The following is a 16484-nucleotide window of genomic DNA, read 5'->3' as shown; positions in this document are numbered from 1 at the left end:
GGGCTTTGGCCAACACTTGGGCTTTGCATCCAGCTTTTGGGCTTTGGCCAACACTTGGGCTTTGCATCCAGCTTTTCATAAGATATATCAGTGGCATCTAACATTGGATTAACCTTTTGGTTCCTATACCACCAAGACAAATATAAAAAATAACGGAAAAATTTAAAATAACGTAAAAATAATGATCTAATGTCAAAAATATCACTATTTTTAAAAAATAGGCTCAAACATATGTAAAAATGAAAGTACTTATTATAATTTGTCATTTAAATTTTATCCTACTCATTAGGATAATGTTAGCCAAGATTTGTGAAAATTTTAGAATAATCTTATTTAAGTTTATTCCCAAGATATTAAATATCAGTCGAACAGATGTGATACAGATTAGCACAGACTGATACCAATCTAACCCAACTCTTACCGAGAGTCAATAAAATGTACACCAATTTTGATCACTGAATCTCAGTTTTTAAACAAGCTCAATAATCACTCATTTAGTCGTTTTGTACGAGGGCATTTTTTTACAAACATTTTGTGTCGATTTTAAAATTACTTTGAAAGAATAAAAATTAACAAAGGATCTTCAAATTATCTATCATAAAATTTGTTTAGGCCCGAAAAACACTACAGAAAAAAAGTGTTAAACAGCGTATATACGATATAAATAATTATATAAGATGAAAACATGCCTCTTGTACAAGAACAGAACAAATTGAGATATTTAAAAAAAATGTATTTCCTAGCCGGAGTCAAGCATCATAATTGTCAAGCCAAAAGCACAGAACAACTATAACAGAAAATTAAGTGGAAGCCGGGGAAGAGACTGCCACAGAATAAGTCCTATTTCCTATATAGAGGCATCCTATCGTACATAATCCTATATAAATCATGCATCCGCCCTCTCTTTGAGTGATACCAAAAAGGTCTGTAAATCATTATATGTTAGATGTGATATAAGTCGAAAACATAAATAATTGATTTTATTTTAGGTTTGCGACAGCATATGTCTTTTGGCTAGAGCAATGATTTGGGCATTTCTAAAATATATAAGTTTTAAAAGAAATGAGTCTGATCTAAAATACATCAGATCTGCTTACACTTCTTAAGACTGAATTTAGATTTTATTTAAAGTTTATTTAAATTTTAAATCATTACAAATGTATTATGAATAATAATCATCATTCTACTTATAACAAAATATAATAACAATCATACTTACTGCTAATTACTAATTAATACTGATTAATACTCTTTATTATACTTATACCTTATTGATCGTTATGAATAATTTAAAAAAAATATTTTGTTTTATTTTAATTTATATTATATAAACGTAAGCCTCAAAAGATAAAAAAAAAAAGGTGTAAAAGAAGTAACGTGTTAAATTTTTAAAACTTTTAGGGATTAAGTATGATACAATAAATAAGGGACAATCATAAAGATAGTTGAAAGGGCTTCAAACCCACCCATATCCTGCATGATAAGATTTTAGGTATATATACTATATGGATATATGTATAATTTCATATAAAATAAAAGCCAATGTTGTTAAAAAAAAATAAAAAAATAACACCCAGACCCCTTTTATTAACAAAACAAGTAAACAGCTTACCTTTTCATAATACAATTTAAAATTTAATATATATTTTTAATATAGTCAAAGATCACTCTATGAAAATAACTCGATTTTTTACTCTAGAAAAAAGGGTTGAAAGAAGACCTAGTCTATAATGAGCTGTCTTTCTCGAAAAAAAAATGCCAAATGCGTGCTACATAAAGTTTTCGCTACGTTTGCAAGTTTCACACACTACTACGCCTACTAACGACTCCAAGCACCACCTATCCCCTAGAGAATAACGCCCCTCCTCAGGCTCCGCCTCACCCACACACTGTTCACAACCACCCTTTTTATTTCAACACACGCAGGTCCCCGGTCCGGTAAATTTTTCTTTATGACTTCCGCACACCGTAGACTGGTGTAACCTGCTTTCCGTTTAGCCCTAGATGGTTGGCCTAAAAGAACAATCTTTGTCAATCTATCATCCTTCCTTCTCACAACATCAACCTGTCGTTAATTATAGACCTAGAGATCGTTATTGAAACGCTTTGTTCGTACATCCTCTTGTTTTAATTAATGTCAATCAGCCGTGTACCCAGAAAACTCCTTGAGCCATTTCTCTGGAAAATGGGCTTTGCATCCAAGCCCAGTTGTCCTATATAAATGCTGAGTTGCTGGTGTATTCAAATATCTGTATTGAATGACCAAGGCTGTACCCAGTATTTTTTTTTCGGGGTATGTTTTACTCAAGGATTTTTTCGGGGGGGGGGGAGTTACACAAAAAAAAACTAAAAACACCAAAAAAATTTGTTAATATCCATTTTTGTTACGTTTCTATGAGTCGGACAAACATTTCGGAGGGGGGGGGGGCAAACCCTCTAACACCCCCCCCTGGGCACGGCCTCGTGAATGATCACAGTTGAGCTACTTTGCTGAGATGAAAACGCGATGAAGGTCCTATGTATTACATTGCCTTTCTTGGGTTTTTCTTAGCTGCGTTCATCCAGTCATCATGATCAAAAAGATGTGCAACAAGTCCAACTGTCTGCTAAAACTTTTTAGCAGACATATATATATATATATATATATATATATATATATATATATATATATATATATATATATATATATATATATATATATATATATATATATATATATATATATATATATATATATATATATATATATATATATATATATATATATATATATATATATATATATATATATATATATATATATATATATATATATATATATATATATATATATATATATATATATATATATATATATATATATATATATATATATATATATATATATATATATATATATATATATATATATATATATATATATATATATATATATATATATATATATATATATATATGTATATATATATATTTGTTAATAAATGAAATTTGTGGGAGACAGGAGGGGGGGTGTCAATCAAGATTTGGCCCCGGCTGCAAGAGACGCTAGAACCACCACTGATCTTCATATAAAGCTACTCCTTAAGTCTAGGCGGCCATCTTTTTTCCTTCTTGTTTAAAAAGAAACACACATCTCCTAGAAAGGATCTTTCATTTACTTTCCTTGCTGTTAGAAGGGATTTGTGGAGTTTGCATTTATAGATTAATTCTTTACTCAAAATGAATACGCTTTGATATTTGTTCACTTGGGCCAGGGCTAGTCTGTAAATAAGTTAAGTGTAAAATACGTAATCAAACAGGTCATGGTAGCGTACTGTAAGTAAGGATTGACTCGTGCTAATAGCAACAAAAAAAAACAACTAAAAAACAAAATTTTATAGCAGCGTTGAAATTTGAACAGATCAAAAGAATCGGCATTTTCAAATTTATTCCATATAAGATCTAATCAGTTCTAAATTACTAAGAAATTCTAGGACGTAAAACTTGCTGAACTTATAAAAATGGGGAACGTCCGCAAAAGGAAGATAGTTTTGATGAGAATCACACCATCAAATTCAGCATACTGAAGAACCCTAGTACATGGGTTTCGCTACGGAATTTGGCCCTGAAAATTACTTGAGCTACAATAGGACTATTCATGGTAACGAACTTTAAGGAATGATGTGTTAATAATAAACAAAACCCTAAAAAGGAATTTTTTGTAACAATCTATGAATCAAAAGAATTGACACTTTATAATGATTCCAAAGAAATTAATTTCATTACGTTCTGATTCAGCAAATCAGAGAATTTTAGCATCGAGGTTTTACTGCAAAATAAAGATCACCCTAAGGACTAAGCTTGTCTGTCAATATGGAAAGCGTGAAATACATAATCCTTACTACTACAAAATTTGTTTAGCATAAGACCGAAAAGAATAAATTTATTATGAGAATATTCTATTTGATTCCTTGCGCCGTCAGGAATTAAGCCTGAGACTCTTCGATCTCCAAGACTCGGCTTCTTCCACCACGCCGGCACAAGCACAAGGTAACTGATTATTGCGTTTTGGGAATACGTGATGTAAAATAGTTGTGAATATATTTTTTTTTTTTATTCACAAACTGGTTACAATAAATAAATAAACAAACAAACTTCTCATTTAAAAAACACAATCCAATGCATTACTGCATACCAAACAAAACCTATTGTAAATATGTAAGGTCTTACTCTTGTGTTTGTTAAATAAAAAAAAAGCTTAAAACAAACAGAAATTATTCCGTATATGAAAGGGGCTGTCCCCTCCTCAACGCCTCGCTCTTTACGCTAAAGTTTGACTTTTTCACAACTCTTTTTTTTAAACAATAAAAAACTTTAGCGTAAAGAGCGAGGCGGGGTAGAGGGGACAGTCCCTTTCATATACGGAATAATTTCTGTTCGTTTTAAGTTTTAATGTCGCTCTTTACTTTCAGTTTAAAAAACTGGTTTTTTATTTATTTAATAACTTTTAATGTCGCTCCTTACTTTCAGTTAAAAAAAAATGTTTTTTTTATTTAATTAAGGCGAAGATCCATCAAAGCCCTTGCTGGCGCATATGGTGTCAAACCTACGTTTCAGTCGCTGGGTGTTTTTAAGGGACAAGTAGCAAACTTGTCGTACAACTTATCTACGGAGGGGATCGAACCCTGGGCCCCGTATTCGTAAGCAAAGCATAAATCCACTATGCTACAACAGGTTAGCATAATAGAAGAGAAAATGAAATAAGTAAGGACAAACTTGTGACGAATATTTGGTTTATGCCAGATTTTATTTTTATTTTTTTAATTAATTTAGCATTTTCTCTTGAAAATAATTAGTAACTGTAACCTGACTACGTGTTTGTTTTTACAAAAGGTGTTTTCCCCATTTTGGAACGTAGGAGCTCCATAAAATTGAGCATCGAATGTGGGATTGTTAAAAAGCCAAGATTAAAAACATGTTCATGAGAACACACTTAATTTGGGATTAAATTTAAACTCCTCAAAACGGTAAAAAATACACGGTAAGAATTATATGCTAATTACAAGAGAAAATTCTTAAGAATTATGAAATTGAGGGAAACCTATTCCCCTGGCCCTCATATGACGTATTTGGATATAAAACGGCCCTTAAAGGTATTTGAAAGGAAAACATACCTTTCATTTACTTATCTAGATAAAATTATAAACGAAAACTATCACTAGATACAATTCTTGTTATTCTAGTCAGAAGCCAAAACAAATCAATATTGATCTAAACGTTGTTGGATCTACCTGCCTCTGCTTTTTTTTTCGTTTTTTTAATCCCACTGAGACTCAAATCCTGAAGGCTAAATTTTAAAAGACACCGTTTAAAGTAGAATCCATGGCATGAAAAAGTCATTTCAGGTTGTAACATATTGCTGCAATTGCGATGTTTATATTAAAAAGAAATAGGATTGCGCCATCCAGTTGAAATGAATTGAAATGTTCAACTTAATTTACAGTTGATGCCTAGCTTTCTTTGTGACCAAGTGGGATAGATTTTGAAAAATAAAATAGCCGGAATAAAAAGGTAAGGTTATATCTTCCAGATGACATGGTATGTTATAATCATTTAATTAAGGGATGGATAACTAAAATGTTTGTTATAGACCGACTGCCGAATAGGATTTTCAGCGACCGTTGACAATTTAGGTTTTGTGTCCACCATCACAAACATAGTATAACTAAACAAAAAAACTCAGTTTCTGATAGCAGCATCGGCCCTCCGAGACTGTGTCCAAGAGCAGCCGTTAAACCCTTGCCTCCTCCCGTCTAGAGTCAATGGCGGCACCATTGACTCTAGTTTTTTATACACACATAAACAATTTCAGTGTTAGACAAACTTATCCAAGCTATTCAAACGAATATCCCATTATTAGCGAAGCCGGAGAGGGAGCTTCGGGGTCCTGTCTCCTTTCCTCTCTGACAATTTGAAAATTGATTCAGTGATATGTACTTTTAAAGAATATTATTAGTTAAAGATTGCCAAATACAATTAATTGCCGTAGCAGCCAATGTCGATCTAGATTTAAATGGATGCAGGGAAAATCTGGGGAAAGTAAACAGGAAGGTTTTACGAACTCATAGGATGGCTGGCCCCTAGCCGCACTCCCCTCCTTGTCACACTTCCTGGCTAAAGGTTAATAAAACAGATATCAGTACCGCTGGTAGTGACTGCGAAACTATAGTGCCGTATTCTTTGCTCTTTTTTTACCTTGACTGAATTCCCTTCCCTAAACGAGTTAAATCCCCTCAAAATACTATTTTGGTTGCTCATTTATATTATATTAACTCGATTTTGACAGCTACTGTTTTAATAGTTTGCCTATGCCCCCCACCCTCCTCACCATGGTGGATAAATAAACAGCTTATTTTGTATATTCACCATATACTTCGCATTAGTGCTGCTCCTTTCTTCGCCGATTGAGGGGCGAATTTCCTGTTCGCTGTTCGCTATTCCAAAATATAATGAGAGTATATTAAGAGGGTTGTATATTCATCCATCAGGAAAGGGGGGAGGGGTTGGCAAAGTGAGGTAATGCGTCTTGATAAATGAGATAGGAAAACATTTATGATTATTTTAAAGTAATTTTCATAATTCTTTTGGGGGCTCCTCAAAGTTTGCCCCCGATCTTAACCTTTACCTTTCTTTAGTCCAACTGGATGACATATCCATTCCATTGGTAACTCTCTAATGAAAAAATCAAGAGCAAAATTCAATTTCGATTTTTATATAATTGAGGTTTTCAATGCTATAATGCTGTTTTCAGTTTTCAGTTTTGCTGTTTTCAGTTTTGGGTAATCGTGAGGAAAGATTCGTTTCTTAAACTAGCTACTCACAGTAAGAAAACAGGAGTAATACCATTAAACTCACCGTTCAACAGAATTTTCAAACATAATATTAGCTAACATCGAAATTATTCCCCCCCCCCCAGTGGTAATATCTATATGTGTTTATGTTAAGGATTACCGATTTTGTTAGTCTCCGTTACTTTTTGTTCTTTTTTTTCACCAATTGTTGGCTTATAATCCTGAATTATATTTTTTTTTAGAAAGAATTGGAACTTTACTTGTTTTTCCAAAAAATAAAAAATTACGCTATACTTCCAGATTAAAAAAAATATTCGCTATCATAGCAATCCATAAGAAAACAAATCCAAGAAACTATAACACCGAAGCATTACTAAAGAGAATGATACTTGATACTTGTGATACTTGTAATAATACCATTAGTGAACAATAATTATGAATTATTTTGCATTATTTATTAATTATGAATTGAATTGTTTGAGTAATAACTTGTAAGGACTGGAAAGCTCTAGTGCTGTGTTCTTTACCCTTTTCTTTTTACCTTGGCTAAAGTCCTTTCCTAAACAGTTAAATCCCCTCAAAATACTATTCTGGTTCTCATTTATGTTATGTTAACTCGATCTTTGGCATTTAATGATTTATTAGTTTAAGTAATTGAAGTAAATATCACAATTTTCTTTCTATAACGGTTAACACCAGGGTTACATTCGAAGAAATTCCTGAAACATTGTGAAAACCACTATCAATCATACACACTTACTTATCTTTTTCCTTAATTTGCATTGTTTGTCTTTGCCCCCCCCCACCCTCCTCTCCCTGATGGATAAACAAACAGCCCACTTTATATATTCAAATTGTATTTCGCATTAGTGTTACTTCTTCCTTTGCCGATTGAGGAGTGTTCCTGTTCGATATTCCAAAATATAAATATGATTGAATATTAGGTTTGAAACGCCATTTTAAAACTTAATATTATCTAACGCCGCTCTTGTGCCCCCCCCCCACTAATGTCTATATGTATTAATGGGCTATATAAAAATTACCAAATTCGTTAGTTTCCGTTACCTTTTTGTTCCTTTTTCATCAATTTTTGGCTTATAATGTTGAATTATATTTTTTAGAAAAAATTGAAACTTCACTTGTTTTTCCAAAAAGTAAATATAAAGTGGCTAAACACCATGGTTGATTAGCCACTCAGTCACAAACAATTGAGTTTTAATTTAATTTGAACTCTGTCTTCGAAGAAATTTTGATTCCGACGAAACTACCTAAATCCTTTTTTTAATTTTAGCCTGTTTTGGAATATCTGAAAAAAGAATTCCTTGACAATCCTGGCCAATTTAACGGGAATTCACCAAATTGATATTGAATGGTTGAGTTTATGGGATTGAACTTAGTCGTATAGTCCCGTTTTAGCCGAAATAGACGACGAAAAGGTTTTTAAAATAACCTTAATTCAATGGATCTGACAAGCGTAGTACAGAAAAGCGAGAGTTCGATCTCAAATTACGCCTCTTCTGTGGCACACTAAGCTAAAGTTACAGATTAGCCAATATCTTGTCTGGTCTTACATCTTTCTGATCAGTTTTTTTTTTATTTAATCCAGTTCTAAGAACGGAGAGCTCAGTAACTTCAGTAAACAAAACTTAAGATTAAAAATTCATTTATTTAGTTGTAGCTTTCAGAGAACGCTTAAAGGGGAAGATCCTCTGATCACAAGACAATATGTGCACACTACTTCAGTCAAAAAGAGTTTAAATTTGAAATTTAGCTTGCCAATAGGGCTTTGAAGAAAGAGCTTCGATAATGTTATCATCATCATTCTTGACCTCAGCTCAGAGCAGAATTATCTCTGATTTTCTGCCTGAGAATTAGGATCATATGTTCCTCAGAGTCCTGAATTGTTGATGAATAATTACTAAAAAAAGATTGCTCAAAACTGAAATCTCAAGGTCTTGGGCAGAAGTCCCAAAGAGTGGCAACCCTGATTATTTTCCACTTAAAGGTTTATATCTCATGATTTTATATTTTTCTACGAAGTTAAAGATCCTTTATTTTAGATTAAAAACAATATATAAGACTATTCAGAAGGGCACCTAAGTATGATAAAATCCCTAAGCCTCGTTCCCAATCCTAAACGCCGAGATTTTGCAGTTTATCTCACATTGTCCTGAACAGTTTTGCATAATTCACTTGCCTTCGGAGAAGGAGGCAGGAAGAGAAAGTAGATTGTATCGAACTCAATTCTATTGTGAAAATGAGATCCTGTATACGTATACTGATTATGGAACAGGAGACTTTAAGTTACTGAATATATAAACTTGAATTCAAGACTGTGCTGTGAAGGGTTGCCACCCCTAGTTATTTATCATGATTGTAAGGGATTTTTTATATTGCCTAAACAAAAAAATCACTAAAGTTGCACATGAATTACTAGATTATTGAAGAAAATCCCTAAATCAACCAAAAAATCACTAAAATCTACTGATTTTTGTCACCGGGTGACAGCCCTGGTGCTGTTTGCATGAATGGTTTGTTCTCTGATCAGGTGTGAACATATTGGTGGGGACGGAAAGACACTCGCATACTCCCCTAGTCATGATTGAGTTCTTATGATTTTTTTTTTAATTTTTTTTTATTTTTCATGTACTTCACACATTTTTGAATTTTTTTTAACCCCCCCCCCCCCTAAACGCTGATAAGCACCAAAAGCTTTTTTTTCACTTTTCTGCGTACCGCTTTCACTAACTAATTACACTGAAAAGTAAACAAGACAGTTTGAATTATCTTGTAGAAGAGGGGAGTCCAGCATTTTTCCTAGGGAGTATAAGAATCGTAATATAGTCTATTTTATCAATATTCGCTATTTCTTGGTGAACATTTTGAAACATCTTGAAACTTAAAAGTAGAGGAAACAGCTGGACGAGGGACAAGAGCGTATCCAGAAATTTTGTTTTGGGGGAATATTTTTATTTTTATACGGGTCTAACATAAATATAAGATGGTAGGGTTAAAAACTGGCAAACTTTCTCACCCTGGATACGGCCTTGGCAGGAGGGGGGCGATCATCGCTTAAATACATTTTATTTTATTTTAGCCATAATGACGCCTACCATTTTATACTTCATACTGTATTTCCTTTTTAGCTCTATTGAAGACTAGAAGAAAATCAGAAATTTTTTAGAGATGGAGAAATCTAAAAGAAACACAACAGAAGATACAAAAGAAGAGCGAAAGATAAAAAAACTCAAGACAAATGTGAGTTTTTTATTATTATATTTTTTTCTTTCGTTTCTCTTCTTTGATTTTGACAGATTAAAGTTTTGCGTCTGACGATACAATAGTCAAAAACACATTTATTATTATCTATGTCAATATAAAGGGGGAGACAAGTTCACCCGCAAAATTTTAATTTTACTGTATATAGAATTTTTTTTTTTTTTTTTTTGACCTTACTGAATAGTGACCAGAACCGTCCCCTCTCTCATTAGTGGTAATATCAGAGACCTTGGGTAATACCCAATGAGCTCCCTTGACAAAATAACGGCAGAGTAAATAATATACTTACATAACCTTTCTTCTTTTTCCTATGATTTTGTGTCATTATCTGTATCGGAACTAGCCAGCCTAATAATAATAATTCTTGAAATAAGTGTTTTCTAAAATTTCAAAAAACTTATCTTTTGAGTTTAATTGCGCTAAAACACATGTTCATGCTTAGATTAATAATTGAGATGGGTATGTGTTGGGAGCCAGTGTTAACCCCACCCCCCTGGAAACCGCACCCTAGATAATTCCCCCCCCCCGTAGAAAATGCCCCCTGGAAAACACCCAACCGCAAATAATACCTCCCCCCCCCCGAGAAAATACCCCCACGGAAAATGCCTCTTTGTGGCTGTTTGAGAAAAGGATTGTTCGAACATATCTGAACTATACAAGCCTAAATACTTTTTTAAGATGTCTCCAAAACTTATTTTGGGAGATTATTTTATACTGGGCACTAAACACCCAATGGTAAAAAAAATAAAGGTGGCATGTACCTGCCCGAAGTCTTCACTAGCCCATTTTTCTTCAGGTGGTAGTGAAGAAAAGATATTATCATAGACAGCACAACAACGCTGCCTGAGTAAACAGCGATGTGGTCGGCGACCAACATTTGCTCCCCACGGAAAATAATCCCAGAATGGTAATAGGTCTTTACCCCCGCCCCACCCAGAAAATACCCTCCCTCCGAAACACCCCTTGTAACATACCTCCTGCGAAAAATACCCCCTATGGAAAATACCCCCCCGTGGAAAATACCCCCACAGAAAATATCCCTCCCCCAGAATATACGACCCCTACGCGGCTGGTTGGTCTTTAGTCTTTTTGGACCTTAAAAAAAAGGACTAGAATTCTCAATTTCTGTTCTAATGAGAAAACTCCGAAGTTTCTACGACCTTGAGGTGGTGGTATGGATGAAGATGGGGCAGTCTCCCTCTTATATGGAATACATTCTGCACATTTTGGGGTTTAATGTTACTCTTTACTTTCATAATAACAGCGTAGACCAGAAATATTACCAGAAATAATAAGGAAGTATATATCAATTCTACATTTTGGATTCGATTTTAAAGTTTCTTTTGTACCCCCCCCCCTACTCCCAAATAAAACTTTGCTGGAAAATACCCTTTTCCTTGCTTTTTGTTGGAAAACTTTTCCAAGGTGGAGGGGATTAAAAACATGATTTTAAAAACAATCATAAATTAAAGTCTTTTCAAATGAAAGTGCGCTAAGAAGAATTTTTCACACGAGTTCATCAGTAAGAAATTTTCTGGGTGGTATTTTCAGCTAGAATGGAGTTATCTGGGGGAGGGGATTTTCCCGGTGGGACTGGCGGAGTAGTTTACATGAAAACAATTTCCCGCAGAAGAATTCTCCGCAGGGGAAAGAAATTTTTCATGGAGAGAGAGCCGGATTTTCTGACATTATTTAAAAACGATCAGAAATTAAATTCTAAAAAACAAGAATTTTGAACTGAAAGTCAGGAGCGAAATCAAAACTTAAAACGAGCAGAAATTATTACGTTACCCTTTCCCCGCTACTCAGAAAGGGTCATCCTATTTTAGATTTGTGTTTTTTTTAAGGTTTTTTTTTGTAATTTTATCAGTTTTATTCTGCACCGAGGACGGTCAACTGGAGGTCTTGACCGAAATATCTGCATAATTTTTCAATTTTTTCCCTGGCTGTTTATTGTTCTCGTTTTTCTCCTTTATTCACGATTTTATGTTTTATCAAAGAATAGTAAAGAGCTCCATTAAGCCAAAAATGAGTCGAAATAAATTCAAATAATTTTCCAGGCATAAAACTGCCACAAATCACCATCAATAAATAAATTAAACCCGAAACGAACAGAAATTACAATAAATGACCAAGTCAAACTCAAAACGAGCAAAAATTAGCAAGAGTTGGACTGACAAATCCACGCTTTCTCAAGTGCAGAACATAATTTGCACTTTACTGAAAACAAAATACATTTTAAATGTTTTTACTTTTTTGGCTTTAATAAATAAAGTACTATTAAGTATTAAGACTATAGGGAATAAATATCAGAATATGTATATTAAACTGACAATACACGTCTATTTTTATTTTTATTTTTTTTTTTTTTTAAAGTGAAAATTATGTTCTGGTCTTGGGTTAGATAAGTTTGACTAGGTTATCAATTGTAATTTATGTTCGTTTCGGGTTTAATTTATTTTTTAATGGTGATTTGTGGTAGTTTTACGCTTGGAAGATAAGAAAGACCAACTCGTAGAAGTTGACAATGCTTTCGTCCGTAAAAACTTAAACAATTTAGAATTTGTTGGTTGCCAAAGCCAACTATTCTTTCAAAGGAAAGCTAAACCTTCTTAAACTTTTTGATGTCACATATTTTTAGCTTAATTTTAATGATTTTTCGCCTACATTTTTTTCTTCTTTTTTTTAATTTGGCACCCGCTGTTGCCAAAAATTGCAGAAGTTCATATAGAAGTCTTTTCAACAAAAATATATTTGCGGTCTTTTGAGTCTAAGTTTTTGAGATAATTATGGTGTGTAAATTCCCCTTTTTTCCGTTTCCTTAGCACTTCTCAACGAAACTAAAAAAAAACTCAAATAAAACTCTCGGATTTGAAGTCTTTATTCTCTGTGGGGTTGGATTTTCCGGGGGGTGGGGGGTATTTCCTGGGGTAGGTTTTCCGCGGAGGGGGGCTATGTTTCGTGGAAGGTTTTTTTCAGGGGGTAGTTTTTGGGGGACTAAACGCCTAGGACCCCTCGTAAAACCACAATGATAAAAATATCTTTTTATAAAGATAATTTCTTAAACCACATTGGCCTGACATCACATAAAGAAAGAAAAACGAGCAAAAATGAATAACACAACAAAGTGAATATTTCGAGAGGACAAACGCCTCTCTTCTTTAGCGCGAAACGAAATAATGTATCCAAGGAAACTGCCGAAGAAAAAAAAAATTTCATTTGGCCTTTAAAAACCCCATTTTTGCTCGTCTTTTTCTTTATGTGATATCTTTTTATTATTATTATTTGAACAATTCCTGTACTTTTGTTTCACCATTCTAGACCAACAGGGGCCTTCCACCGAGTCTTTTGGACCGCAGAACAAGTCCTCTCTTTCTTTAACAATCCAAAATTTTAAGAGGGCCTCCCTCATCACTCTATTACAGGCCCTTTTAGACTGCAAATCCTATTAGATTTCTTTTACAAGCCATTAGACTTTATTACTGAATACACCTTATTACAGTAAAAGTCCAATAGGTGAAAGAAAGAGGCGTAAGAGGTTTGCAACTGAACCCCAAACAGCCCCATCTTGGAGGTACATATCTCCCCCCTTCCTTCTTCCGAAAAAAAAAATTAAACTTGGTTGTGAAAAAAAAAAAAATTACTTAAAGTGTGAGAAAGGCTATCAAAGAAACTTGACAGCGAACCTTTAAAAAAAATTTGAAAAAATGAAACCCTAGTTTTGAGATAAAAAAGCAACAGATTAAACACTTGAATCTTTAAAAAAAAACATTTCTTAAAAAAAGACTATTTAAGCGTTAAGTTGGCACTCAAACTTAACCTAAAGAAGCTTAAGGTAAAAACGGTAAAGCTAAGCTATAGCTTAGAAGCGGAAAAACATGTAATACCAAAGTAAATATCGCAATTAATAAGGCTCGGGAAGCAGCAGGGGATGCAATGGTGGAGCAGGGGTTGGTCGGAATTGACGGGGGAACTGGACAGTTGCCAGGTCATGGAGGATTTCTAGTGCCATAGAGGGGCGGTAGCAGCGCTAAAATGGCTTTTTAAAGAACTAAGTGTTTCATTTTTTCTTTTTTTAAGAATCAAGTGTTTAATTTTTTTTAGCTAGTGTTTCATTTTTTTCTTTTTCTAAATAATCAAGTGTTTAATTTTTCTTTAATCTAAAAAAAACTGTTTCCGTTTTTCGTTTTTAAAAGAACCAAGTGTTTAATTTTTTTCAAAACTAGTGCTTCGTTTTTTCAACTTTTTTTAAAGGTTCACTGTCAAGTTCCTTTGATAGCATTTCTCATACTTTGAGTGAGAAGTTTCATTTTGTGTTCAAAGAACCAAGTATCTTTTCGTTTTTTTCCGAAATAAGGTATATACCTCCATGGTGGGGCTTTTTTGGGCTTCAGGAGCACTCATCTTTTCCTGTAATAAATAAAAAAAAAGTTTTTTAACTGAAAGTTAGGAGCGATATCAAGGAGGCACACTGTGCCTCTATAAAGAGGCGACCCACCACAATGTTAAGCGATTTCAGGTCCTAGAGGTCGCAGAGAGACGGCGGTAATCGCATTTTGTAGCCCAAGCTCAAACTAAAAAACTTGCAAAATTTCATCCTCCTACGACTTTATCTTCATGGGGTAAACTGGGCCGGAAGTTTGGACCCTCCCACCACAGCCCCCTTTAACGTTGTCCGATTGGGCTGAAATTTAGAGGTTAAGCTTTCCTAGGGCCTGGGAGCTTATCCTCGAAATTTCAGCTCAATCCGATCACTCCTTCCCTGTTTTCAAAAAACCATATATAGCCACTTAAAATTCATCATTTCTTTTTTTTCTTAGCCACGCCTACAGGCCCCAGTTGGCAACGGATCCGGTTGAATGAAGACTCATTCGAAGCAGAATTCGACCTGTTAGGGCGTTTTGATATTTTCAGACCGAAAAAATTATCCCCCGAATTTATATTTACGAAAAACCTTGTTTTCCTATATTAGCCCATGTTAATTTTTCCCACCACAACCCCCCTTTAACGTTGTCTGATCGGGCTGAAATTTGGAGGATAAGCTTTCCTGGGGCCTGGAAGCTTATCCTCGAAATTTCAGCTCAATATGATCACTCCTTCCCTGTTTTCCAAAAACCAAATATCAAGTTTTGCTTGCGTAAAAAAGATTCATCACGTTACTAAAAAACAATTTCAATTATGTCTCTTTAGTGTAGCGGTGAGACTCCTCGCTGTCAGGTGGAAAATCCGAGTTCGATTCACCGTTAGATCAAACTTTTTATATACTGAATTTAAATTAAAAAAAAAACTCAGTTTCTTTTTTAAATTATTTGAAAAAAATTATGTTTTCTAAAGAGTTAAAAAGGCTGAGTTACAAGGTCGACCCTTAAAACACCCTGTCGAGAAAGAAAAGAATAATACACAATCATATAACAGTTAGTCTAGCAATAATGACTAATAAACTGTACAAAGACGTGCAGAAATTATTTGAAAAAAAAAACTACGTCTTCCAAAGAGTTAAAGAGGCTGAGTTACAAGGTCGAACCTTAAAACGTACAGGGATTAGGAGGCACAGTTGGGGGCTGCCGCCCCCAAACCCCCACTTTCGCAGCCTTTAAATAAAAAAAAAGTTTTTTAAACTGAAAGTAAGGAGCGACATTAAATCTTAAAACGAACAGAAATTATTCCGTATATGAAAGAGGCTGTGCCCTCCTCAACGCCACGCTCTTTAAGCTAAAGTTTTACTTTATAACAACTAATTTTTTAAAAAAAAAAAAAATTAGAGTAAATATCGATGCGTTGAGGAGGGCACAGCCTCTTTCATATAAGGAATAATTTCTGTTCGTTTTAAGTTTTAATGTCGCTCCTTACTTTCAGTTTAAAAAACTTTTTTTTTATTTAAAGGCTGCGAAAGTGGGGGTTTGGGGGCGGTAGCCCCCAACTGTGCCTCCTAATCCCTGTACGTTTTAAGGTTCGACCTTGTAACTCAGCCTCTTTAACTCTTTAGAAAACGTAGTTTTTTTTTCAAATAATCAAAGCTTAAAACGGACTGAAATTATTTCTGTATATGAAAGGGGCTGTCTTCTCCTCAACACCTCGCTCTTTACGCTAAAGTTTTTTATTGTTTAAAAAAATAAAGTTGTGAGACAGATTCAAACTTTAGCGTAAAGAGCGAGGCATTGAGGAGGGGGCAGCCCTTTTCATATACGGAATAATTTCTTTTCGTTTTAAGTTCTAATATTGCTCGTTACTTTCAGTTAAAAAAACTTGTTTTTTTTTAATTTCATTTCTGAACGTTTTTGAATTAATGCAGCTTAAATTCTGGCTCATCATACATGAATAATTAAAACGAAATTTGCATATTGATTTTACTTTTTTCTGGCTAAATGGCTTTCT

General features: G+C 34.0%; 1 protein-coding gene across 1 annotated transcript in view; it reads right to left on the bottom strand.

The window, feature by feature from the left end:
• The window catches only part of LOC148942890 (uncharacterized), a 12532-nt gene extending 12428 nt beyond the window's left edge, over positions 1-104 (bottom strand). The window contains exon 1 of the mRNA XM_089102388.1: positions 15-104. Within this exon, the coding sequence (XP_088958514.1) occupies positions 15-104 (90 nt within the window). The remainder of the gene's footprint in view (positions 1-14) is intronic.
• Positions 105-16484: the final 16380 nt, after the last annotated feature.

This window comes from Artemia sp. Qi Xiang Cuo, chromosome 16 (assembly GCF_049724085.1).
Source record: "Artemia sp. Qi Xiang Cuo chromosome 16, ASM4972408v1, whole genome shotgun sequence".
NCBI classification, from domain to species: Eukaryota; Metazoa; Arthropoda; class Branchiopoda; order Anostraca; family Artemiidae; genus Artemia; species Artemia sp. Qi Xiang Cuo.
This window is presented reverse-complemented; position numbering and strand designations above follow the sequence as displayed.